The sequence below is a fragment of the Neovison vison genome, chromosome 3 (assembly GCF_020171115.1).
Source record: "Neovison vison isolate M4711 chromosome 3, ASM_NN_V1, whole genome shotgun sequence".
NCBI classification, from domain to species: domain Eukaryota; kingdom Metazoa; phylum Chordata; class Mammalia; order Carnivora; family Mustelidae; genus Neogale; species Neogale vison.
In genome coordinates, this window is record NC_058093.1 from 66,476,839 (window position 1) to 66,504,637 (window position 27,799).

Below are 27,799 nucleotides of genomic sequence, written 5' to 3' on the forward strand. Positions count from 1 at the left end.
GGAAAAAAATTAAACATGCAGTGTTTTAAAAGATAATAACAGAGAACTTTACAACATTGATGTACAACAGCAAAATAAATTCAAGAGTCTTTACAAACCCCAAACAGGATAAATAAAAAGGAAAAAAAACACATAGAATCACATCACCCTTAAACCACTGATAACCAAAGATGGAAAAAAGCAGTCAGAGGAAAAAACGACATTGAAAAGAAAAAAATTAATTTAATAACTGGCATTCTTTCTTTCTTAAATGTTGATACAATTCAACAGTGAAGCCATCCAGGCCTGGAGTTTTCTTTGTTGGCAGAATTTTACCTACTAATTCAATTTCCTCAATAGACATAGGACAATAGATTGGTCGTATGTTGGGTCTATTTATCTATTGCTGCATAGCAAATTACCTCGGAATTTAACAGCTTAAAGCTAAGCGGTATCTCACAGTTTCTGTAGATGAGGAATTCAGGAGCACTTTACTGGGTTGTTCAGGATCTTTAACGGGTCAAGATGTCAACTAGGTGGGTGCCCGCGTGGCTCAGTCATTAATCGTCTTCCTTCCACTTGGGTCATGATCCCACAGTCCTAGGATCAAGATCGCATTGGGCTCCCTGCTCAGCAGGAAGCCTGCTTCTCCCTCTCCCACTGCCCCTGCTTGTGTTCCCTTTCTCGCTGTCCCTCTCTTTGGGATAAATAAATAAAATCTTAAAAAAAAAAATGTCAGCTAGGCTTGTAGCCATGAAAGTCCCATTAAGGCTGGAGGCTTTGCTTGCAAGGTGGCTTCCTCACATGGCTTCTGGCAGAAGGCTGCAATTCCTCACGGCTTATCAGGAAGTCTCAATTCATTGCTAGTTTTTGGCAAGAGGCTTCAATTTCCAACCACTTGGGCCTTTCCAAAGAACTGCTTGAGTGTCCCAAAAGACTTGGTTTCCTGCCAAGTGAGTGATCTAAGAGATAGGGCAGAGAGGAAACCACAATGCCTTTTGTGACCTAGTCTCAGGTGCCAAACACCATAAGTTCTGCCATATTCTATTTATTGAAACAGAACACTTAATTAAGCCCACACTCAAATGGACGGGAACTAGACTCCACTCTTGAAGAGGAAGTTAAAGAATGTTGAATATACTTTAAAACCACCACAGTGTCTCTCAAGGACTTCACCTCATGTAACTTGAGAAATTCAGGGACACACAGCTTTTTGTAATATTCCTTTATTAACCTTTTAATTTTATAATGAACACATGTGTACCTATTATTTAAATTTTACCATTAACATTTAGCTCTGCTTGTTTTTTCACATATCTATACATCCTTCTATCTAGCCATCTTTTTTTTTCTTTTGCCTTTTTTTTTTTTTAGAAACTTTATTTGAGACAGAGATACACAGAGAGAGAGCATGAATGGGGGGAGGGACAGAGGGAGAGGGAGTAACAGACTCCCTGGTGAGCAGAGCCTGATGTGGATAGGGCTCCATCCCAGGACCCCGAGATCGTGACCTGAGCAGAAACCAATTTCAGATGTTTAACTGACTGAGCCACCCAGGCGCCCCTGATATGCCCACGTATTGATTTGCTTTCATAGCATTTTACTTTTTTAGCTCCTGGTTTATACTAGCCCTGAAAGAGAGTTAGAAAAGACTTTTTTTTTTTACAGTCTCATAAGCTCCTTCAAGGGATAACTGATGTGTCAGTAAGACAACTGCAGGCAGGGACCAAATGGGGTAGAGTAGCTCTGTTAATAGTGTGAGTGGGATTAATGTTTATAGCCACTTACCCACCCCTATAATCAGATATGCTCTTTTACAGAAGATGAGAATGATGTAATAACCGAACAACACATCTTCAGATGAGACTAACTGTAAGAAATGTATAAACTGTAATTGATTAAATTCCTTGACTAATACATTACCATATTGTGTATTCTATTTGATTTCTTTCTTAGGTGGACAATATGATAGTTCTGTTGTACACAGATTTTTTTGATGTTCTCTATAAGGGCTCATGGAATAGTCTAGGCCAAAAACTATATCTATCCTTGTTTATGTCATACAAACTAATGTCTGTATGATTGTTCAAATAGAAACGAAATATTAACTTAGATGTTTCCTAACACAGAAATTCTTAGAAAGTCCCATTGTTTATGGAAAACATGACTGAGTAAAAAAAATTAGTTTGTCATGTATTTAAATAATAAAATGTCATTTGTGTATCTAAACAACTAGTACATATTTATTTATAATTAAACCAAATATTGTTTACCTCCTAAGATTTTTATAGTCATTGCAAAATGGAAATCTTCCTCATTCACATTTTTTTAAGAGATTTATTTATTTTGGAGAGAGAGCACGAGCTTAGGCAGTGGGGCAGAGGGAGAGGCAGAGAGAGAGAGAGAGAGCCCAGACTCCCGAATGAGCACAGAGCCCATTGCGGGGGTCTATCTCATGACACTGAGATCATCACCTGAGCCAAAATCAAGAGTCTGATGCTTAACTGACTAGTCACTTAGGTGCTCCTCATTCACATTTTTCCTGCCATTTAGTCATTTCCTGGATTAAGTTACATACAAAAATCACAACTCTTTTCACAAGTTTGTCCAAAAGATATTTTATTATCGTCAGTTCAGTATGAAATAACATTCTTTCATGGATCTATTAACAACTTAGCCCTTCTTACACTTACATCTAGAAAATCCTTTTGTGCAATTTTGGAGGCTAAAAATCATTCAACAAATATTTTTTTGCCACCTACTGTGTGCAAACAAATCAAAAATCTCTGCAAGTATAGAACTATCTCTTCCAAGGAAAGACACCCTTCTAAGAAGTTATAATTTGACTGAAGGGGTGGTACACTTACTTTCGTAATTCATAATACCAAAGTATGCTTCATGGGGTGCCTGGGTGGCTCAGTGGGTTAAGCCTCTGCCTTTGGCTCAGGTCATGATCTCAGGGTCCTGGGATCAAGCCCTGCACTGGGCTCTCTGCTCAGCAGGGAGCCTGCTTCCTCCTCTCTCTCTGCCTGCCTCTCTGCCTACTTTGATCTCTGTCTCTCAAATAAATAAATAAAATCTTTAAAAAAACAAAAAACAAAGTATGCTTCATGAGGCATCTTAGTAATTAGCATAAGCTAAAAGTACTTAGACCAAGAAAGGACTGATTGACCATATAGTGCAGTGTTTTGCTCTCCATCATTTGATTTTTTAAAAAAGATTTTATTTATTTAATTGACAGAGAGAGATCACAAGTAGGCAGAGAGGCAGGCAGAGAGAGAGAGAGGAGGAAGCAGGCTCCCCGCTGAGCAGAGAGCCTGATGCGGGACTCGATCCTAGGACCCTGAGATCACGACCTGAGCCGAGGGCAGCAGCTTAACCCATGAGCCACCCAGGTGCCCAATTGATTAATTGTGATATAAGAGAAGCTTTATGAAAGCGGTCAACTGTGATGCACACCTTAAAAAATGGAAAGTAAGGTCACTTGGCTGGCTGCATCAGGAGAACATACAGCTCTGGATCTCGGGGTCATGTGTTCAAACCCCATGCTGGGCATGGAGATTACTTTTTAAAAAATGGAAAGGATTTGGAGAGATGGAAAGGATAGAGCTTTCCAGATGAAGGGAATAATTTGAACCAAGATGGAGTGAGCACAGCATACTCATGAGGCTGTGATGAGGTTATGAAGTCAAGGGTTTAAACTGGGGTGTAATGGAATCAGTTTTGTAAGTGGGATTTGGCCAATTTATGGACAGGTTTGAAAGCTAACCAGTGGAGTTTGAATTTTTTCTGCAAAGCTCTCAGGAGTAAGCTAATGGGAGTGATGTGCAGGAAGTGGTATTTCGGGACATTGAAAGGTTATGTACAACTTGGGAGGAAAGGGAAGAGATAACACAGGAAAGTCTTCCTGTAAGTGAGAAGTGACAAAGACCCCATAAGAGAATTAAAACGAAGGGATGGGGCACCTGGGTGGCTCAGTCATTAAGCATCTGTCTTCGGCTCAGGTCATGATCCCAGGGTCCTGGGATGGAGCCCTATCAGGCTGCCTGCTCAGTAGGAAGCCTACTTCTCCCTCTCCCACTCCCCCTGCTTGTATTCCCCCTCTCGCTGTCTCTCTCTCTCTCTCTGTCAAATAAATGAATAAAATCTTTTTTAAAAAATGAAGGGATAAACCAGATGGTTTAAATTTGAAAATTCTATTTATTTATTTATTTAAAAGATTTTATTTATTTATTTGACAGAGAGAGATCACAAGTAGGCAGAGAGGCAGGCAGAGAGAGAGAGGAGGAAGCAGGCTCCCTGCTGAGCAGAGAGCCCAATGCGGGACTCGATCTCAGGACCCTGAGATCATGACCTGAGCTGAAGGCAGCGGCTTAACCCACTGAGCCACCCAGGCGCCCCAAATTTGAAAATTTTAAAAAGTCAAACCTTTTAGACCATATGCTAATCCATCCTACTGTGGATTAAGTCACTTACGTCACTTCCTAGAGAACTATGGACCTTGAGCATGTTTTTTAACAAAATTCCAGAAGTCTTCCTGTTAATACATTCATGTTTCCATTTATATAACAAATATTTATTGAGCACCTGTTAAATGCAGACATTGTTCTAAAAATACAGAGTTGAATTAGCGATAGCAACTATGAACAGACAAAAATCAGTGCTTTCATGGAGCTTACATTCTAGTGGGAGAAATGATACAATAATCTGATAAATAAGCAAATATATATGATTTTCTAGATGGTAATAAGAACTATGGGTTAAAATAAATCCAGTAAGAGGGATAGGAAATAGCTGGCAAGGGCAGGGAGACAATTTTAAATGGGTTCGTAGGAGAAGGCCTCACTGAGAAGTTGATCCTTGAGTAAAAACCTGACAGGGAGCCATGAGTGGGTCACAAAGCAGTAGCTGCAAAAAGCAGTTGTAGGAAAAGGAAGAGCCGTTAGGGAGGACAGAAGCAGTGCTGTTCCTAGTGAGAGCAGAAAGCACAGCTGGTGTGGGGGTCCAGGAAGCCATTATAAGTAATTTGGCTTTTCCTTAATGAGACACAGAGTCATTAAAGAGCTCTAATCGCTGATTTATTTTTTATTTTTTTTAAAGATTTTATTTATTTATTTGACAGAGAGAAATCACAAGTAGGCAGAGAGGCAGGCAGAGAGAGAGAGAGAGGGAAGCAGGCTCCCTGCTGAGCAGAGAGCCCGATGCGGGACTCGATCCCAGGACTCTGAGATCACGACCTGAGCCGAAGGCAGCGGCTTAACCCACTGAGCCACCCAGGCGCCCCTCGCTGATTTATTTTAAAGTATCTGTTTGTCTTGGTTTATTTGAGCCAATACTCTTACTTTTTTTTTTTTTTTCTGTTCATAAGAACTGGGTTTCTGTCGCTTGTAATTGAAAAAGTTTCTAGTTTATTATACTCTGTCTTCCATTAATTTTATCTGGAATTTAGCTTTAATGGTGGCACCAAAACCATATTTTCAATAAACTGCTATCTTCTAAGTGACCCTCCCCCGCAAAGCAGACTAGTTCCTGTTTTGAGGCTTTCTTAAGTTTTTTGAACAAGTGCTCCCAAACAACTGAAAAATTACATACTCACTTCCACGTCTTCAGACTGATACTGAAGGCATTTCAACATAGGTTTCAACATTTGCTAAGACTGTGGCTTCTTTTTTCTTAAAGATTTTATTTATTTATTTTTGGAAAGCTACAGAGAGAGAGAAAATGAGTAAGGGGAAGGGCAAAGGGAGAGAATCTCAAGCAAACTCCACACTGAGCATGGAGACTGACCCAGGGCTCCATCCCATGACCCCAAGATTATGACCTGAACCAAAATCAAGATTTGGACACTCAACTGACTGAGCCACCGAGGCGTACCCCCCCCGCCACGCCCCAGGTTGTGATTTCTAATATATTATATTATAAAGTAGGACTTTGTTTTAAAGATTTTTTTAAAAAGATTGTATTTATTTATTTGATAGACAGAGATCACAGGTAGGCAGAGAGGCAGGCAGAGAGAGAGGGGGAAACGGGCTCTCTGCTCAGCAGGGGAACTTGATCCCAGCATCCTGGGATCATGACCTGAGCCAAAGGCAGAGGCTTTAACCCACTGAGCCACCCAGGCGTCACTAAAAATTTTATTTTTAAGTAATCTCTACACTGAACATGGGGCTCGAATCCACAATCCCGAGATCAAGTTATGCTCTCCACTGACTGAGCAAGTGTGGCAATCCAGGGATGACTTTTTAAATAGGAGTTTAAATAACTTTTAAGTCTATTTAATAAAACCTGTCTATAGTAACTTGAAACCTGCCATCATTCATTTAAAAATACATAAACAGGGGGTACCTGGCTGTCTTGGTCAGTGGAGTATGCAAGTCTTTATCTTGGGGTTGTGGATTTGAGTCCCATGTTGTGTATAGAAATTACTTAATATCATAAAAAAAAAAAGACCTAAATGGGGGTGCCTGGGTGGCTCAGTGGGTTAAGCCTCTGCCTTCAGCTCAGGTTATGATCTCAGGATCCTGGGATAGAGCCCCGCATTGGGCTCTCTGCTCAGCTTCTCCACCCTCTCTCTCTACCTGCCTCTCTGCCTTACTTGTAATCTCTGTCTGTCAAATAAATAAATAAAAATCTTAAAAAATAAATAAATTCTTTTTTAAAAAACCCTAAATAAATTGTTCTTTAACAGTGTGAATTTTTTTCCTTTTTTATTGAAAAAAATATGCATAGTAATTGTATATTGGCATACAATGTTACATTTGTTTCAGGCATACAACATAGTGATTGTTGATTGTTTATACAATCTTATACATTATGCTATGCTCACCACAAAGCTACCATCTGTCACCTAGCAACCTATTGCAATACCATCAACTACATTTCCTATGCTGTGCCTTTTATTCAACAGTGGAAAATTTTTAAGCTCATTCTTTTTTCTTCTTGAGCCTATATTTCTGTTCCACTTCTCCCGGAAAATGTTGTCTGCCTGAAAATACAGGCAGTCCTCATTTTACACAGTAGTGCAGGAGCATAAAAATGACCACACAAGATCACTGTACAAAAAGTAATGTTAATAATTAGTGGGAAATATTTTAATTGTCTTGTGACCTTTACACTTTTTTTTTTGTGACCTTTACACTTTTTTGCAGGAACATTAAAAACTGTCTTACTATTAGTTACAAAAAAAATAAGAAAAAGGAAAAACATAGCAAGATCAGTATTTACTTAGTACACTGCAGTTAGAAACACTGAGGATGAAAGTAGTTCTTTGTAAAAAATTTTTACTGAGTAGTTTGAACAGTTCTTGCCTTCATTTTGTCATACTGCTTACATACTGCTTAACAATACAGAGAGACCAGAATCTATGCCCTAGTGAGTTGTCATACTTTTTTCTAAGTTTGGATCTGCTTGCAACATTTTATCCTTTGCATTTTCAATGTTGTGAAGAATCTCCACGAGTTCTTTTAATATGAAATTTTTTGCTAACGTCACTTCTTCTGGGACATCTTCATTCTTTTTTGTCAACAGCCTGTTTCCTCACTGAAGTCACTAAGTTGGCCTGCGGCAATTTCCACCGACTGCATGGCCCGACTCTCTCGAGTGGTGGCACTGTCAACATTCCCACGGTCAGTTGTTTCTTCTAGAATTTCATTATATTCGACTCAAATTTCACTTGTGGCATGCTCCCTCAATTCTTTGCTGTGCTTTCATTTTTGTTGGCCAATGTCCCCTTTCAATGATCTATTTTTGTAAAATATTACATACATTTCTCACAGGCAGACGAGGAGATAAGACAACTCCAAGCTCTGCTGTCCACATGTGAACTGAATCACACATGCAGTGACCAATCACCAATGATTTTGAGAGAAGAAATATGTTTAGTCACTGACCACGACGTTCATCTTTATTTATGTTGTGATTCATGGATTGAAGAGCTAGGGGTGAAATTTGTATTTTGTACAATTACAGTTAATATACCATAGTAATTGAAATTCGAACCCAGTTTAGGGGATTGGTGTTAACTAAACCACAGTAACTGAAATTCGTACGTGTTGGAACCATTCAAAGAAAGGATTGTCTGTATATGTTTATACGTTTTGTTAATCACCTCTATAAATTTGCTACAAAAATGTACATAAATTAAAATTTAAACTATTTGATGTCTTTGATTCTTAAGTAGTAAAAAGAATTCTGGGCTAATTAACATTACAATTACTATAATTGATCAAACAACATAAATATGTCTAAATTAAAAGTAAAAATTTTAGGGGCGCCTGGGTGGCTCAGTGGGTTAAGCCGCTGCCTTCGGCTCAGGTCATGATCTCAGGGTCCTGGGATCGAGTCCCGCATCGGGCTCTCTGCTCAGCAGGGAGCCTGCTTCCTCCTCTCTCTCTCTGCCTGCCTCTCTGCCTACTTGTAATCTCTCTCTGTCAAATAAATAAATAAAATCTTTAAAAAAAAAAAAAAGTAAAAATTTTATTTCAGTCAGATGAATTGGGCTATTTTCTTTTCACTTAAGCCATACGTTTTAGGCTAAGTATTGCTTACTGTTGGAATGAGACAGAGTTTAGGTCAATGATATTCCTGTTTTTCATTTCTGTTGATAAAATCCATGAAAAAATGTGTTCACATAGACAAGTTGATGGGAATGAGAGGAATTTTATTATAGCAGTACCACTCATTTTGTGGATTCTTTCCAAGTTATTTGTCAAAAATATTCTTTTATTCTTGCTAAAAATAAGGAATTTTAAAACTTCTTACTTTCAAAAGTATTTGTTACCCAGTCATTAGACTGCTAACTTTCTTATTTTCTAAAAAGCGTACCAAACAAGCTTTGCCAGATGTTATCAGCTCCAAAGTGGCTATAATACGTCTGTGCTAGTTGTGTACTAAATACAACTCCTAAGGTCAGTGTTCATATTGTACTCTACTTGAGGGGAACGAGCTGGAATTGGGCAGTGCACAACTTACACAGCTGTATGTGGTGGCCTTATAAATATCCTTACTATTTTATACTTAGCAGCAACTTATTTAATCCAGTATGTAAATGAAATATACAAAAGTTCCTATATATATCTGTCATTTACACACATTGCTAATGACATCACCATCAACATATCAAACAGTTGATGACACAGCAATACTTAGTGGAAAGATGTACTAATACAGTTAAAACAGTAAATAAAATAGTTATTTTTAGAAACTAAGAGTCTTTTGAAAAGCGAAGCGTGATGTCAAAAGGCATCTAACTCCATGCCAAGCTCAATATCAGCCAAGAGTCATTTATAGCTCATCTCCACGGTGGCTCTTTATTTCCTCAAGACTTGAATTCACAGATGGCACATTTGTTTTCTTGAACAGTGTCATTACTTTATTTAACTTATGAATGCTAATTATATGTTTCCGAGTGCATCAAATCTATTAGCATTTGCAGTGATCTCTTTGACAAAGCATGTGGTAAAGAGGAACTGCTCTGGCAGCCCCCTACAGGCCCTGCTCTTCCCTTGGCAAGTTGAGGCAGTCTAATATATATTCATAGACACTTTTTTTTTTCCTTTTAAAAAGTTGAGATATAATTGATGTGTAACATATACACTTTTAAGTAATAATTCACAACCAGGGAACAACATCAGGCAATGGAAGCAAAAGGTTTTGTTTCTTTTTTTTTTTTTTTTAAGATTTTATTTATTTATTTGAGAGAAAAAGAGAGGGCACAAACAGTGGGGGGGCAGGTGGAGGGAGAAGCAGACTCCCCACTGAGCAGGGCACCCAATGCCAGGACCCTGAGACCATGACCTGAGTTGAAGGCAGCTGCTTAACGGACTGAGCCATCCAGGTGCCCCAGAAACAAAAGTGTTAATTGATCTATCCAGCAATCTGAAAACAAACAAACAAACAAACAAACAAAAACTGTGCCAATGACACTATAGTGAATTCTATTATTTAGTAATAACTTATTACATGCCATCTTGATTCTAGAAGCCCCTGCTCTTAGTTAGGTAGAGTCTATAATATTTTCTTTACATCAGACTTGGCACCATAGCCACAAACAGCCATCTGTGACACTTCAGTGACAAACATGGAAAGAATGCCCCATCTTTAATCAGTCACAATCACAGCCTTGGATGACAGCCCCAACAATAACATCATTATCAGTCACGAAGGACAAGCTGTCTATAATCACAACTAACTACAAAATTTATAATTTTTTGAAGACATGTTTTAAAATACTAATTTCTAAATTGAGGTTATGATGAAGAGTTAAGTGTAAATATCCTCTCATTATAATAGCTTTCATACATAACATTTAAATGCCACATCCAACATGCTCTCTCATTTGTAATTTTATTTTGTCTTTCTGATAACCTTATGTTAAGTTGAGCAAATAGTATTTTCTGTTTTACGTATCAGAAAAGTAAGGATCAGAGAAATTTAGTGACTTGCTTAAGGCTATATGTAACAAAAGTGGCAGAGATGAACCGTAACCCTGAAACAAAATCTCACATACTTTTCTTCTCTACCAAACAGTTCACCAGATGTTGAGATACTGAACCTTTTTTTTTCTTCCATTTTGGGTCCAACATTCATTCTTCGAATTGTGCAAAAGAATCACCTGATGCCCTTGAATAGAATACAGATTCCTAGGGCTCCTCCCCAGGGAAGTCTGGGTGTGGTGGTGTTTGTGGGGTGCTGCATCCTTAGCATCTCACATAATTCAACTGAGATTGACTTGTAGAATGAAACTAAAACCACCCAAATGAGAACAAGCGGACACTATTCAGCTCTTGCAATAGTAACAGAGTCAGCCACCATCACTTGCCTTTGGCAGAGGCTCAAAGGCAGATAGAGGATTGGGAAAGCTTTATAAAACTGAAAAAAGGGGAAGGTTTCAGGTATGTTCTGATTGGAAGTTGTTGGCCTGGGAAAGCTGGAGGCGGACTACTAGAAATAAGGGGGATTTTATGTGATTGGTTTGCGGAACTCACAGGCTTTCCCTGATGGGTCCTGAATTGGAAGTCCAGCAAAAACAGGGAAGTTGGCAGTCCTTGAGGATGTCCTGACTGTTCTGGTCTGGCTACAGAAGTTATGGTGTGGCTTCTGGGGGTTCTTCTGTGGTTCAGAGTTCTGTGTTCACATATAGTTTGGCCATTGCCCTGTCTCTCAGACCATACTCTGAAACACACTGGGCCTCTGGTGTTCATTTCATCCTGGTCTCTTTCCTCCCCTGACGTGGCTGGACTGTAAGCTCCATAAGATCTCTAGGTACGAATGCTTAGCCCTATCAGACCCTCAATAAAAACTTGCAAATGAATGGATGAATGATAAACGACAAGATTTGAAACTGGCTTTTGCTGGAAGAAAATGAACCTTCTGGTGTAGCACATGGACATCTTTGACGGGACCTGCTGTCACCAGGAAGAAAGGACCGGAGGCTGCTTCTTCCAGCTACTCTGCTCTAAATACCTTAACCTGAATCCTTCCCCTTAGTTGCTCTCCGTTTTTCTGAAAGCTTCCAGGTTAGTGTGCAAATCAGCCCCAGGGACTCGCTCCTGAGTGCTCCGCTGGCGAGCGGGATAGGGTTCGTGGAAAAGCGGCAGCTACTTCTGGCATTCTGAAGGCTTCTTCCACCCCAGACCTTCCAGGTTTGCGGCGTTCTCTCCACGCGGTCCTCTCCATCTCTCCCTCTAGGGCCTGGGCTGGTGAGAGCACCGAAGGAAGGGGGAAGGGATACAGTCCCCCCCCCCCCCCTCAGCTCCCATATGTGGTCTTAACTCAGGACTTACTGAGTTGGTCTAGACGGAAAACGCTCGGGGGTGTGTGCTGTGTGGAACACAGACCCAGGAGAGAGGGGAAAGCTAGTCGCGCAAGCCCTGTCTTCAGGGCAGCCTTCCCACCTGCTGCAGGGAGGAACCGCCGGGAAGGGGCCGCAGACGCGTGCCCGCCGACCCCCGACCCCCGCCGCCCCACCCCTGCTCGCAGCGCGGTGCCGCCACCCGGGAGTTCCCGCGAGTGGCCCCGCGCCCAGGCCGCGCGGGGGGCCGTTCGGTTGGAGGCGGGGAGCAGCCGGGGCACCAAAATAGGAGCCGCTTGTGGGCTGGAGCTGCACTAGCAGGCACCCTCCGCCGCGCCTCTTCCAAAGATGGTCAGAGGGTCCGGAGGCGCCCCCGCCCTCGCTCGCCGCTAGCCCGTGGGCCAGCACCGCGTCCCGGAGCCGCCGCCGGAGGTAGGTGTCCCGCGGCCCCGCCGCCCGGGGCCAGCCGTAAGGGAGCCGGCGGGGCCGGGCGCGGGAGAACGAGGCCGCGCCGCCTCCCGAGCCCGCCGGCCGCAGAGGCGCGGAGACAATGGCCGCGCGGGCGCTGGGCTGGGTCGAGCGCGGGGCCGCCCGCTGTGCCCTCCCCACACCTGTGCGGCGTCCCGGAGCAGAGGGACGCGGGCACCCGGCCCGGCTGGCTGCGCGCTGCGCCCTCGAGTCGAGTCCCCGCGCCAGGCCCGGGGCGGGGCGGTCTCCAGGCGGGAACGCGGGCCCGGGGCCCAGGCTCGGGGCGCGCGGAAGCCCCTGCGGCTGCGGCGGGGGAGGGTGCGCGGGGATGGCGGGGCGTGGAGGGGCCGTGGAGGGGCCGCGGCCCCGCCGCTTTCTTTTCTCTCCTTTCTCAAGCAGAAAGGTACAGGGTTTCCCTTTTCCGAGATTTCTTCTTTTTCAATTCTATTTCGATCCTCCCTTTCTTGGCAGCTCGATGGGACTTGCAAGGGAGATGGAGCTAGTGAAAAAAGGTTGCATTGGGGCCGAGCCGAGACGGCCAAAGTCCGGTCTCTAGTGGGGCGACCCCTCCGACAGTTGGTTTGCCAAGCGGGGTCCTCTCGGACAGCCAGCTCGGGTCCGATTGCGGAGACTGGGCGAATGGGGTAGCAAATCAATATTTCTAATTTAAAAGATTACTGAAAACCCCGGGGCCCTCGTTTCAGGCTCCAAGCTACCCCGAATTTAAATCGACCATCACATAAACTATGAAATAGTCTATCCACATTTTGCGTTTCTTACTTTGAATGCTGAACTTAGTCTAGGTTTGGAGTATGTGCGATGCTAATCAATCATCGCAAGCCTTGGTGTCCTTAGCATTGATTATTTGCCGTAATCTGCAAAATTGAAAACTCGTTTATTTCATGTTTATTGCAGCCATGGCTCTAAAAGGACAAGAAGATTATATTTACCTTTTCAAGGATACAGCGCATCCAGTCGATTTTCTAGATGCATTCAGAACATTCTACTTGGATGGATTATTTACTGATATTACCCTTCAGTGTCCTTCAGGCATAATCTTCCATTGTCACCGAGCTGTTTTAGCTGCTTGCAGCAATTATTTTAAGGCAATGTTCACAGCTGATATGAAAGAAAAATTTAAAAATAAAATAAAAATCTCTGGCATCCACCATGATATTTTGGAAGGCCTTGTGAATTATGCATACACTTCCCAGATTGAAATAACTAAAAGAAACGTTCAAAGCCTCCTTGAAGCAGCAGATCTGCTACAGTTCCTTTCGGTAAAGAAAGCTTGTGAGCAGTTTTTGGTAAGGCACTTGGATATTGATAATTGTATTGGAATGCACTCCTTTGCAGAGTTTCACATGTGTCCAGAACTAGAGAAGGAATCTCGAAGAATTCTCTGTTCAAGGTTTAAGGAAGTGTGGCAGCAAGAAGAATTTCTGGAAATCAGCCTTGAAAAGTTTCTCTTTATATTGTCCAGAAAGAATCTCAGTGTTTGGAAAGAAGAAGCTATCATAGAGCCTGTTATTAAGTGGACTGCTCATGATGTGGAAAATCGAATTGAATGCCTGTATAATTTACTAAGCTATGTAAACATAGATATAGATCCAGTGTATTTAAAAACAGCTTTAGGTCTTCAAAGAAGCTGCCTACTAACTGAAAATAAGATACGATCTTTAATATACAATGCTCTGAATCCCCTGCATAAAGAGATTTCCCAGAGGTCCACAGCCACAATGTACATCATTGGAGGTTATTACTGGCATCCTTTATCAGAGGTTCACATATGGGATCCTCTGACAAATGTTTGGATTCAGGGAGCGGAAATACCAGACTATACTAGGGAGAGCTATGGTGTTACATGTTTGGGACCCAACATTTATGTAACTGGGGGTTATAGAACGGATAACATAGAAGCTCTTGACACAGTGTGGATCTATAACAGTGAAAGTGATGAATGGACAGAAGGTTTGCCTATGCTCAATGCCAGGTACTACCACTGTGCCGTCACCTTGGGTGGCTGCGTCTACGCTTTAGGCGGTTACAGGAAAGGGGCTCCTGCAGAAGAGGCCGAGTTCTATGATCCATTAAAAGAGAAATGGATTCCTATTGCAAACATGATTAAAGGTAAGTCCAGATTATATTTACTCTCTAATTTTCTAGATGTTTGAGGTTAGGCCAGTGGTCTAAATTCTCCTGCAGAGAACTTTAAAAAGAATGCATCACTTTGGAATGCTATCTAGGAACTATAATAGATTATACAAATAATAGTGGACAGAATGTTCCAAGTAGAAGCACAGTAGAGCAGTCCCCAACTTGTCTGAGGTTATGTGATTAGAGCATGTTCCTCAGACTAGAAAAATATCATTTATATAAGAAAACAGTATCATTCATCCCACTTACTCTACAGCCTGTTTCAAGTTTAGATCTTGCTTCAGGTCCTTAGAATTTATATTTAAGTCAAAGGCTAAATGAAAAGAGAAAGTTGGGTGGTTTTATTAGTTCTTATTTATTTATTTATGCTCTTGAAATTGAACCCTTTTCAGTTCTGCTTTTAAATATTCAGTCTTTTCCCTCCCATTATCTGATCATCTCTCTTTTAAAAGGTATTTCATTAAAACTTTGAAAGGTTCCGGTCCCTGTAGAGTGTAACAAATTACATTCTCTAAAAAAGTAGAGACAGATAGCCCCTGCTTTTTGAGATTCAAGTCTTTCTTCCTAAGGTGAAAGATAGGGGCAGATCCCATCCCCTCCCTCCTGTGGTCCACACAGCCAGGCACACTATTGGGTTTCAATGTCTGTCTGATAAACACTCTATTTTCTGCTGTGTTCAGTACTTGATTAGCCTTGCTCTCCTTCCCTCCCACTGGCAAAAAAGTTAAACTGGAATCTTACTTAATTACATTTATTCATTTGTGCTGGGGAGTTGCACAAAAACAACTGGTAGGTTGTTTCTAAATTTGTGTCATTTTATTCCAAATGTTCCTTCCCAGGCCTTTCTGTTTCTGTTTTAATACTACTGAGGGTGTGGGAATCTGACCTGATCTGGGAATCTGACCTGGTGTGATCATTGGATGACAGGCAGGAAGCCCGGGAGGCAGAACGGTCTTGTGATCAGGCACATTGCTCCTGAAGCCAAACTGCTTGAGTCCAAATCCTGACTTTCCATTTCCTTGCTAGTGTGCTCAGGCAAATTGTTTCATCTCCCCGTGCCCCAGTTTTATTGTGTGTACAATGGGGGAGACAACATTATGAAGCTCAGGGCTTTGAGAGGATTAAGTGAATTTATGCATGTGAGGTGTATAGAACAGAGTCTGGAGCAGGGAAAGCACACAGTGTCAGGAGTTGTTGTAGGTGTTAATTGTCACTGTTTGTTGTTCATTATTGTCATAATGAAGACCCTTATTTAAAAAAAAAACACGTCAACTTTGACAGAGCAAAATTATCTTTCATAGGAAATCATGTCCGCTCTCCTGCATGCATGAAGGTTCAGTAGTGGTTGGTAGAGGGGGACGGCGGGGGGGTTAGAGCACCCCCCTGCTGTTGCCATTCCTGTTTTGGGCTCTACCTCAGCTTAACTGCCCATTCCTGGTCTCGTCCCCAGGATGGTCTTCAGTGTCCTCCTGACTCCTTTCCTACTAAAGAAACAAGGAAGGTTCAAATATTGTAGCGGCTGTTGTCAACCTGGATACATTTCTGCCTCTCTTTCTTGATGACGAGATACTGGTTGCCATGGTTTCATAGTTCAGAGCATATTTTCATGAGGAGGAAAGTTGGTTACTTTATTGCGATCTTTAAACATCATATTTGAAACACGCTTGCTGGAAAGATATGCTTCCGTGGTGGGTCCACTGTTAAAGAAAGCCTTGTGTGTTCTTGCCTTCACCTTGAATGGGAGACCCTCATACACGGAAGTACCTCCCCCCTGCCCGCCCACACACACACCAGCTGGGTCTGAAATTCCAGTTTTAGTTACACTTTTACCTTGAAGTCTGATTCCTGGTTATATTAGATCATCCTTGGGAAGGGTAATCCTGTATCCATTCTATCCAGCTTTGGACAGTGCTGGTTTTGAACTATAAGTTTCTCATTTTTCTGTTGCAAGGGTAACAGTACTTTTCCCAGTTTGTTTCCTTTTGTAGTCATGACGTGAATGATCAGCTTCCTCTGGTAATCAGAACTTAAATTGTGTAGAGTCAAATTTCAAATTCATTTCCTTTTTTGGTTTAGGGATGTACAGAGAAGAAATAAATACTTGGCTGTTTAGGAGCTCCTGACTTCTTTTTTCTCCCTCATCATAGCTGCCCTGCGTATAAACTCACATTTATGCTGGAGTAGAAACGCACAAGGAGATTAAACTGCATCCAGCATGTGTCAACCAACAACTGTTGGTTGAAAGACTAAACTGACGTGTTCGACTAAAATGAGCCTCATCTTACTTCCTCGGAGCTTTTTTTTTCTGCCGAACTCATTTCTTCCTCCCCATTTTCCTAGAGCATCAGCATTTCCCAATTTCCCCAACTTAGGACTTCACCATCAGTTTTGCTTGTTTCCGACACAGTCGGGCATCAAGGCTTATGTGTTTATCTGTCTCTCTTACCTCCATGCCCTTCCCTCCACACCCAAAACCCCTTCTAAATTGGGCCCTCAATCCTTCCTACCTGGGCCAATATCTGGATGTCTGACTCTTTTTGTCCTTCTGCTTCTGTAGTCTCTCTCTTCCTCGGTTTAAAAATCTTTAAAGTCTTGCTGAATGAAGTCTTCATAGTTGGGGACCAGGATCCTTTGCAGCGTGGCTCCCAACTTACTATATCAGCTTCAATTCCTATCTGGCAACTCCAGCTGGGCCACCTGCCTTGCGCGTGCTGGCATCAAACGGGGATACGCGACCTTGCCCACTGGGTCTTTGCACTTGCCTTTTCCTCTGTGTCGGATGGCTTTCTCTCACCTCTACCTGCCAAAGTCCTACCTGCTGGGACCCAGGTCAAATTCTGCCACCTCCAGCCATCACTTCCCTGCTCAAAGCAGTGTCTCCAGGCTCTGAACGTTCACAGTGGTTCCGCACCCAGTGTTCTAAATATTTGGGTAAGTGTCTCACCCTCTTTTAGAAGCGTGCAAGGGGGGCGCCTGGGTGGCTCAGTGGGTTAGAGCCTCTGCTTTCAGTTCAGATCATGATCCCAGTGTCCTGGGATCGAGCCCCGCATCAGGCCCTCTGCTCAGCAGGAAGCCTCCTTCTTCTCTCTCTCTGCCTGCCTCTCTGCCTACTTGTGATCTCTGTCTGTCAAATAAATAAATAGAATCTTAAAAAAAAAAAAAAAGAAGAAGAAGAAGAAGAGTGCAAGGAACCTTTCGTATTCATTCTTCCATCTCTCATAGCACCTAGAACAGGACCTGACATCTACTGTCAGTAACAACAGAAACAATAATGAATTTAGCCCAAATATTCATCATGAAACACAACGATAGATCCATCTGAAGACATGATTTTGATTAACACACAGGCGTGGGAAACGCGACTGCCTGCGTCTTACACGAAGTTATCTATGTCATTGGCGGCCACTGTGGCTACAGAGGGAGCTGCACCTACGACAAGGTCCAGAGCTACAACTCAGATATCAATGAGTGGAGCCTCATCACCTCCAGTCCACATCCAGGTAATTAAATACTGTTCCAGGGAGCACATGTTGTAATACAGTTTAGACTATGAGGGACAGCTAAAAATGGCCTGGAAAAAGAAAATGCTAGACTTACAGCAGACTACCCATGGGTGTAATTAGAAGGCTCAGAATATTCATATGTCCATCTAACAGTAATCACAGGCTATTCTGATTAGAGCACATCTACAAATACTTTCCCTGATGTTTTTATGAGACACATTTTAAGCCTGGGTGGTTAAAAATGGTAGTTTCTTTTTAAAATTTTCTTCACCTAGGTTCTTTTGTTGTGGTTCTTATTCCTCTGTTGTGTGCGTTCTTTCATGTAAATGCATTATATGAAACACAATTCTTATAGACAGTTAAAAAGCACTAGTCTGATACAAATAGCCAACACACACATGAAAGAATATTGAACATCACTTGGCATCAGGGAAATACAAATCAAAACCACAATGAGATACCCTCTCACGCCAGTCAGGAGGGTTGAAATTAACAAGTCAGAAAATGACAGATGTTGGCAAGGATGAAGAGAAAGGGGAACTGTCTTACACTGTTGGTGGGAATGTAAGCTGGTGCAGCCGGCCTGGAAAACAGTATGGAGGTTTCTCAAAAAGTTGAAAATAGAGCTACCCTATGACCCAGCAATCACACTACTGGGTATTTACCCTAAAGATACAAATGTAGTGATCCAAAGTGGCAGCTGCACCCCAGTGTTTATAGCAGCAATGTCCACCATAGCCAAACTATGGAAATAGCCTAAATGTCCTTTGACAGAGGAATGGATAAAGAAGATGTAGAATATGTAATACACAATGAAATATTACTCAGCCATCAGAAAGGATGAATACTTACCAGTTACATGGACATGGATGGAACTGAGGGTATTGTGCTGAGCTAAATAAATCAATCAGAGGAAGACAGTTAGCCTGTGGTTTCACTCAAATGTAGAATATAAGAAACAGCGCAGAGGACCACACGGGAAGGGAGGGAAAACTAAATGGGAAGTTACTGCAGAGGGAGAAAAACCATGAGAGACTCTTAACTATAGGAAACAAACAGAGTGTTGCTGGAGGGGAGGTGGGGGGATGGGGTAAATGGTTAATGGGCATTAAGGAGGGCATGTGAGGTGATGAGCACTGGATGTTACATGCAACCGATATGTTATTAAACACTACATTTGAAACTAATGATGTACTATATGTTGGCTAATTGAATTTAAATTTTAAAAAGTCACCAAACTGTCAAGAAAAAAAAAAAAAAAAGCACTAGTCTGTCAAACAGTTGGGGGTAGTACCCATTGATTGAGTTCAACAAGAGGTGGTTTCTTCTTTTAAAAGCATGTTCTTTCTGGGTCTTGATAACTATTAAACACTTACTCCTGGGATGGGCAGAACCCTGTGTTAGTCTTACTTTAACAATCAGGAAGGGGACATGTGTTCTGCCCATAAGGAATGGCCAGCCTTCTGCCTACTGTGCCTTTGTTCTTTGACTTGTCTCTTTGTGAAGAGCTCTGAGAAGTAGGAGCCATAGCCTGTTACAGTTATGGCATATGTTTGAGACTTTTCTTTTCTTTTTTTTTTTTTTTGTTTGAGACTTTTCATTAGGAAAGATTTATATCACCGTATCACTATACTACTTTGAATAATTTTCCATATAGCATAAGGCTTCTATCTCTGTGCTTCATTGGCGAGCATGGTTGAAATTCGCAAGCTTGAACCATCCGAGAGTGATAGTAATAGTGAACCTTCCTGAACACTTTCTCCACGTCAGGTACTGACTAAACACTTTACACATAATATTACCTTAATTTATGTCTATAGCCCTGTGAATAGGTATTGTTTATACCCATTTTACATATTTAGAAATGGTGGCAAGAAAGGATAAGGTCACACAGTTTGGAAGTGGTGGACCAAGGTTCAATTCGGCAGTCTAATGGCATACTCCAGGCTACAGCGACTAAGCAGCCTCCCTCTCCTTAAGGGAGTGGAGCAGGCTGTCCTGCTCTGGACCAGTGCAGCTGGATCCACCCCAGCAACAGACATTTCATCTCGCGGTTCAGAGGAAGCCTCTGCACCTGGGCTGCAGCTCCATAGGCCACAGGCTTTGCCTAACAAGAGACTTCAGCCACAGCCTGTCCTGGCTCTGAAGACATCGTGGAACAGGCTGCCTTCTTCCTCCTAGTAGCCCAGATGTATTAGCTCAGACCCCCCACCACTTTCTGTTATGACCAATGAAGTTATAATGGAAAATAATAATACCAGCTCAAATTGAGCTATAGCTAACATTTATTTAGTTAGTTTGAGCCAGACACTAACTATTCCAGTAATTTTTTTATGTCGTAATCTGTTTAAACCGCACACAATCCTGTGAGCTAGGTACTACTATTTCATTTTGCAGGTCACTGGGGCACAGAGACACTAAATAAATTGCCCAAGATCAGCTAGCTAGTGCTTGTTAGAGGTGAAGTTCAAATCCAGGCAATCTGGCAGGGAGGCCATGTTTTTAAGAACTGCTTCTTCCCCCTGTTAACCTTAACAGTTAGACATGACTTTGACATTTTTACAAAGAAAATCCAGTGTATGAAAAGTCATATTAACAAATTAGAGCACAGTTATTTACATTACCAATTTAATATATATTTCATATAAGGGATCCTTCAAACATCTTATAACATATTTAAGCTACATGTACCTTGTTCACTGCTTGAACGGGAGTCTGAAAGGCAGTGAGATGTAAGCCAAAGCATGAAAATCCATGGCCAACTGAAAAATCAATCAGAAATAAATACCAAATTTGACTATAAATCAATGGGAACATATAATAATGTTTGTTAAGTTTTGCTTTCCATTGGACTTTTTCCTGACATAATGCAAGAAACAAAGGTAGCAAGTTGGTACCCTGCCTGGTCTGTTCTTTTTGGGCTTTCAGTGCTTAAGATATTTTTAACTGACTTGCTACCAATATTTAAAATCTGGGAGATTTCAAATAAAAGTCATAATTTTTGACCTTTGGAAAAATTGTAGCAACCTTGGACCACATTCCCTTCTGGCAGAGGTCACTGGAGCCACATAGTGGCTGCTCACTTTTAAATGGCACCTGCATGCTCCATTTCCCTAGTCTCTTCCATTCTCATCCCGTCATAGACCTGGGGGACCGTGCTCTTGCTTCTCCCCACCCTGCCTGCTTCATTCAACTAGTCTGTTAGCTCCTTAGCCCCTGAAGGCATTTGGAGTTGCGTCCTGTGAACTGTAGCAAGGTATGCTTCTTCTGCATCATGGGAGCACCTCCCCAGGAATGTACAGTGCCAGTCTTGAGCCTTCTTTACAGATACATAGCTTAGACTACAAAGAAATCATGACTACCGTTATTTTTCAAGGGTAATACAAATTTATCTTTTTTTCTCAATGCCTTTAAGGGTGGTAGTTTTGGATAGTTAAAAACCAAGGGACTCTAATTCCATTCAATGCAAGATAATATTTATTGAGACCTTGCCTTGGGAAAGATACCATTCTCGTTATTCTGTAAGACACAAAGATGATTAAGGGCTTGTCTCTACTGCTACAGGAACCCAGAATCTAGTAGCAAATATACATATATAACAGGAATACAAGGCAGGTATACAAGTAAGTGCTCTTGAAATTGAGGGTAGAAAGAGCTTGAGTCTAATTTAACGGAAATCTGGAAATCTTAGAATTCCAGGAGTATGTTGTTATGAGTTAGGCCTTAAAGAATGGCTATAATTAAGGTATTTTTTGAAGAAGTGTTTTCTGGCAGAAGGGAACCAGTGGTGGGAAGCAGGAAGGCAAGTTCCAGGTTTATTTGGGTACTCGGGAGTGGATGTGTATGATGAGATGTGAGAAGGTAGAATGAGAGATTGGATGGGAGAGTTCAGTTGAAGAGCATTTCCCAGAGGGCTTCCAATGGCAGTCAGGAGAAGTTGAAAAATGGAGAACTACCAAAGAAAGGTCTTGAACCTTTTAGAATAGATTAGGAAAAAGACAGCAGGGAAATCTGCTAAAATTGTCATAATACACCAGGTGAGATATGCTGAAAGCCTGAAAGCGGTAGGAGGTAAAAACGGGTAGATGTGAGGAACGTTACGCATCCAACATGAGGGAGTTGAGAGCGGAGTTGGAGCTCAGTTTTATAGTTAACTGTGGAGGACTGCTTGGATCACCCACGAGAGCTGTCCAACAGGGATTGGGAAATACGGGTCTGCAGCTCAGGAGGAAGCGTGGGGCCGAATGTAGAGATCAAGGTGTCCTTTGCTTGGAGGCTATGACTGTGGGTGTGGAGATGGTTGAGGTGCAATGGGAGGGTAGGACTCAAGAGTACAGCTATGCACAGAGTCTTGGGAAACAGCACTGTTTAAGGGATGAGCTGGGAAGAGTGTGGGAAGACCAGGGAAGAAGCAGAAAGTAGTAAAGGGATAAAGCCTATGGAGAGCTACATCAAGTGGGAAGAGAGTTCTCTCCTGGCTCTGCCATTTATTCACATGGCTAGTCATGGGCAGCGGCTTAAGCTCATGGGTCTTATTTTCTAGTAAAGAAGTTAGATTAGATAAGCTTTACAGGTCTTTTCGATGTGAATAATCTTAGGAAAAAAGTCTAAATCATTTCAGTGGATATTGAATATCTGAAAATATTGTGGTTGTCTGTGAACCCCTGCATGGCTTTCTTCCTATCACTCATGCAACACCGAATACAGACTGGTGTGTGTTTATAGTGAATATTTATGTGTAAACTTCTTGAGCCATGACAGATGGTGCCATTCTTGTACTTAGTTTGAAATTGTTCATGCCTTCGTTTGCCCAACAAAGGTTTGCTGAGTATTTCCCGAAAGTGATGTGTAGCGCTAGGAGCTCCATAAACAAGGCACAGTCCTTTGGGCTCAATAGCTTTGTAGAGTGACCAGCAGGAAAAAAACAGTTACACCTGTGGCAGAAAAAGTTTCCATCAACAATAACAGAAGGTTATGTTGTATTTGGGTAACAGGAAAAAAACTATCAGGAAACACCTTATTTTATTTATTTATTTTTTCTGTTCTTTCAAGTTTATTTATTTGAGTAATCTCCATACGGAACATGGGGCTTGAACTCACAACGCTAAGAGTTGCATGCTCTTCCAACTGAGCCAACCAGGTGCCCCAGGAATCATCTTAGTTTAAACATTTTTCTTGCTATAGGAAGATCAAGATATTTTTCTTAAGAACCACAAATTGAGGATTTTTTGCTAAACTTTGAAATTTAAGAAAAGCCTAGTGAACTCGTTGAATCACACCAACTGATAAAATTTCTGAATTATTAATTTTCACAACCATTTAATAGAATCATTCATATAATTTACATAAACAATGTTTCACAAGTACCAAAACAAATTCTACAAAACTTCTGCATGTACAGTAACTGGAAACCCGGGTAAAATAAATGGGGCTTTACAGGGGTAGGAGAATTCTTGTTTTTCTCGCTGTCAGATACTTTGAGAACAACCAGTATGTGGACTCATCTTCTGAGATTTTTCCTTAGCCTTTGAACCCTAGATAGCAAGAACTTTACTGATAAGAATGTGCTTACCTTCTTAAAGGGGAAATCACATTTTTTATTATACATTGTCTCTTTCTGAAGGGGGGCTTATAAGCTTTGTTTTTTCCCCACAAAATAATGCAAATGCACATTTGGGTGCAGAGGGTATAAGTTCCAATTCATTCATTGATCCAACAAACTTTAATGAGTCCTTACAAGGTTCTGGACACTTGCCATTCCCCAACAGGGATGGAATAGTGGGCAGGATGCAGGTCCTACACTGTCAGAGGGAAGGCGGAGAGTCACCAAGAAACGTCAGACAGTGAGAAGTGTTGTGGAGAACATGAAAGCGGGTGAGGTGGAGGGGATGCCTGCCTGGCCACGTCAGGCTGGGTTGTTAGGGGAGGGCCCTCGGAGGAAATGACCGTAAGATGAGACCTGGATGACAAGAAGGGGGCGACTCTGCCAAGTCCTGGGAGCAGAATTTTCTAGGCAGGAGGAAGCCCTCAGCAATAGCAAGCCGAGTCTTCATTTATTTGCCATAACTTTTGGGCCCCTGACAAGTCCTGCTACTTCTCCCGGCCTGCAGCTAGGGGTGTTTAAGTGTAATCCTATGGTTGGTATTCCCGGAGAATGAACTCACAGGTTAGTCGTGGTGCTGGAAATGGGGGCAAGGAAGAAGCACGGCTGGGACCAGGGTGAGGCAAGAGCGATGCCAGAGGCACAGAGTCCAAGTCCCTCAGAGAACGAGAGCAGCAGCCTTGCATTTGGTACCTCGGACGCCTCGCCTGCCTCGCCTGCGTCGCCTGAGGGACAGTGCTGGGAAGGGAAGGAAGTGAGGTTCCAGAAGAGCTGGGTGCCTTGATTGCCTGTGGGTGGCAGGGGGCGGAGGGAGAGGGATAAATAATATGGGAAAAATTAAAACAGCCCAGAAGGCTGACCCACCTCCTCCCAACTCCAGAGGCAGACTCCCAGCCCGGGATCCAGACCCCACACAGCAGCTGTCTGCCTTTGAGCTGCTTTTGGTCTCTGAGGATCATAGACTCTAGATCCCCACTAATCTGGTTTTGTCTTTTTTGAGCAGCAATGTGAGAGAGGCAAGCCAGGTCCTCCGTCCTGCCCCCGGCGCTGCAGACGCTACAGAGTGCCTGCCCCTGGTTGTAGGGGTGGCCACTAAGACCTGAAGGAGGTTAGAATGTCAGGGGGTCTCCACAACTTGTACCCAGAGTGTAGAATAAAAGGTGTCTGTGCTGGGTAGAGGTCTGAGGAGGACTTCCTCCCTGGCACCCTGTAAAGCCAGAGGAGGGACCACCTGAGAGAGAATGGCAGGGAGAGGCAGTCTGAATCGGGTGATAGGGGATGGATTTTAAGGCTCAGTATTGTGGTAGAGGAATCAGAATGTCAAGACGACTCAATTTTTGTATGCTGCATTGTAAGGGATTCTTACATCACCAGCCTAAGGGATCTCTGTTTGTTATCCTAATAAAATTTTGCTTTTTCTCTTTTTAATAGAATATGGATTGTGTTCAGTTCCATTTGAAAATAAGCTCTATCTAGTTGGCGGACAGACTACAATCACGGAATGCTATGACCCTGAACAAAATGAATGGAGAGAAATAGCTCCCATGATGGAAAGGAGGATGGAGTGTGGTGCCGTCATCATGAATGGATGTATTTATGTCACTGGGGGATATTCCTACTCGAAGGGAACGTATCTTCAGAGCATTGAGAAATATGATCCAGATCTTAATAAGTGGGAAATAGTGGGCAATCTTCCAAGCGCCATGCGGTCCCATGGATGTGTTTGTGTGTATAATGTCTGATTGAATCCATAGAAGTGGACCCAGTAATCACTGTTTTAGGGTGTAATAAAAAAGAGAGAGAGAGAAAGAGAGACAGAATTTGGAGTCCCTTACTTATCGTTGTGGCCTGGCACATAATGGGTGAATTCCCATGTCTAACCCCAGCTCTTCACCTTAATGCAGTGATTAATGGAAAAATCCTATGTGTATTTACATTTGAATCAGTAGGGTTAACACCCTATAATCTCTGCTTTTCAAGGTAATATGGAATTTTGGACACTTGGCAAAAAGTGAAATACCTTTGTAGTGAATTACTCTCCTGGTAGCATCAACACTGGGTGCAGGTCAGAATCATTCTTTGGAATGAAATGTCTCTTCTGACCCTGTAATGTACTAGTGTATATTAAGGTTCTGTTTAGCTAGCAAGGAATTTGAAATTTTAAGGAGGGACTCTTCTCTACCTCTACAAAATCAACACTTTAAAACAGCATTTTTCCATGGTTAGATGAGTTTAGAATGTGGACTTATTTTAAGTCTTTTTTTCTTTGTAGTGTGTATAATTTATTGTTCTTTATTTGCTGACTGCCGGAGGTATACATACAAGATAACTGTGCAAAAGATTATTACGGTTCAGAGTTTACAAACTAAATTTTAAAGAATAGCAAATCTGAACATTTGCAGAGAAAATAGTTAAATATTTGCTAATGCTATGAGCTATTTTTAATTTTCAGCCTTGATGTAAATTGCTAGTTTAGGTGTCTTTAGTTCAAGCATGTTAGAAAAATCCTCTTTATTCATAAGTGTAGATACATTACTGCATACAAAATTGACTTTTAGAGCCAGAAGGCATGTAGAACAGTTGTGATGTAATAGAAAATACATTGATGAGAAGAAATTTGCATTCATTTCCCAGCTGTGCCACTAACTAGATTTTTTTGTGACTTGAATTGAGTCACAGTCACTTAACCACTCCCTGATTAGAGCTTCATGACCCATGGACTTTGGGCCACAGATGTGCCTACATGTAGGTTCCCATAACCCCTGGGGCAGCTAGAGGTAGCCTGGGTAGCTGGAGCTTCTGAGCAGAAACACCTTTGACCACTTTCCCCAGTGTGCCTGCAGTATTACTTTCAGTGTGTGCCAAAACTTGATAAAAGTTGGGAAGCACTGCTTAAGTTAGCTGAGGTTTTAATGATCTGATAGACCATCTCTCCACACTCTTCATTTTCTTAAAGACACAGTAATTATTTTTTAACTTAAAACATGAAAGTTGAAAACTACCTAATGCTTCTGATTTTTTTTTTTTTTTTTAAAGAAAGGGACTGTTCAATGCATTCATTTCAGGTGGCATTTTAAATAGATGCAACCTTTTGGGAATGCAATATGGTACCACATAGAAGGAGCCCAAAAAAGGGCCATATCTCTACCCATAAATTCTACTCTTAGATTTGTAACATAAAGAATAATATAAAAACAAAACAAAGGGAAATGCATGAGGATGTTTATGTCTGCATTATTTATAATAGCAAAAAAAACCTGAAAATAATCTATGTGTCAAAGTAAGAAAGTGGGCTGATAAAATAATGAAGTATCATGCTGCCATTAAAATAATTATTTGGAAGACTGTAAAAGACTGTAAAAACATGGTTGTGTCTGTGATACGGTAAGTCAAATAAGCACCATAGAAAAGAGTATGCGTACTATGATTGTGACTTCATAAAATCTTTTTGCATGTGGAAGGTAATAAGCAAAACAAATCCTTTGTGTTAGTGTAGGGGGATGTGGAATGATTTTTAATTTATTTAAATGGTTTTCTTTAATATTTGTGTTTTCAATAAAAATAAGTAAATCACTGTATATGTGGTAAAACTGCTTGAATTTGGCCTGAGTGAGTCAAAGGACAGAGTTAGTGAAACCATTGAGTTATAGACTATTTCAATCTATAATTGGATTATAGACCCTTTTATTGCTTTTAAGGACACATAGCAATTAATGCTGGGCCAGTTATGTGATGTTTAGTAGTGTTTTAGAGATCTGTTTTATGGAATAGATGAAAACAGTTGCAATCACCTTCCTCTGCTTTTAGCTTACCTAGGTCCTATAGAATCCTGACTGGAGTCCAGCCTCTGGGAATTCTTCCCTGCAGCTCAGGCCCAGTAAAACTCCCATTGTCACATTTTAAGGATTTATCATTATATATGTGAAGTATATACAATTTTGAGTTCGTGGATCATATCTTTTTAGTTTTTTTTCAAGTCCTAGCATTTCATTAGTCTCTCCAGTGTACTTTTTAAAGAAAGGTGATGGTATTGGTTATTTTTACAAAAAAGCATTCCTCAGTTTGTGGCCTGAGGTATTTAATTTATTGTGCCTATTTTCTGTAAAATTCTGTTTTTGCTGTTGCTCTGTACACACAAGAAAGTGTTAGGGAAGGGAAGGTAAACACTTCTATCAGCATTATCCCAAGTTCCAAATCATTGTAGTATGAGTGAAAAATATTTTACTATAATTAAGTGCAAAGCATGGCTTTGGAAGGGCCAGCACTATTTTGCAAAATAATTAAAATTGTGGAGATGAT

The 27,799-nt window shown here is 41.6% G+C and overlaps 1 protein-coding gene across 3 annotated transcripts; it reads left to right on the forward strand.

Moving 5' to 3' along the window:
* The first annotated feature begins 12,130 nt into the window (after positions 1–12,130).
* On the forward strand, positions 12,131–27,078 carry KLHL23 (kelch like family member 23). 3 transcript variants are annotated; one of them, XM_044242297.1, is made up of 4 exons: positions 12,131–12,202; positions 13,154–14,368; positions 17,743–17,895; positions 24,932–27,078. In XM_044242297.1, exons 2-4 carry the CDS (start codon positions 13,156–13,158, stop codon positions 25,240–25,242), a joined length of 1,677 nt encoding a protein of 558 aa, XP_044098232.1. In that variant the 5' UTR covers positions 12,131–12,202; positions 13,154–13,155; the 3' UTR covers positions 25,243–27,078. The 3 variants fall into 3 exon arrangements, with proteins under 3 accessions (XP_044098232.1, XP_044098231.1, XP_044098233.1); XM_044242296.1 differs by lacking the exon at positions 12,131–12,202 and having other exon boundaries at positions 12,892–14,368; XM_044242298.1 differs by lacking the exons at positions 12,131–12,202; positions 17,743–17,895 and having other exon boundaries at positions 12,892–14,368.
* The last annotated feature ends 721 nt before the right edge of the window (positions 27,079–27,799 follow it).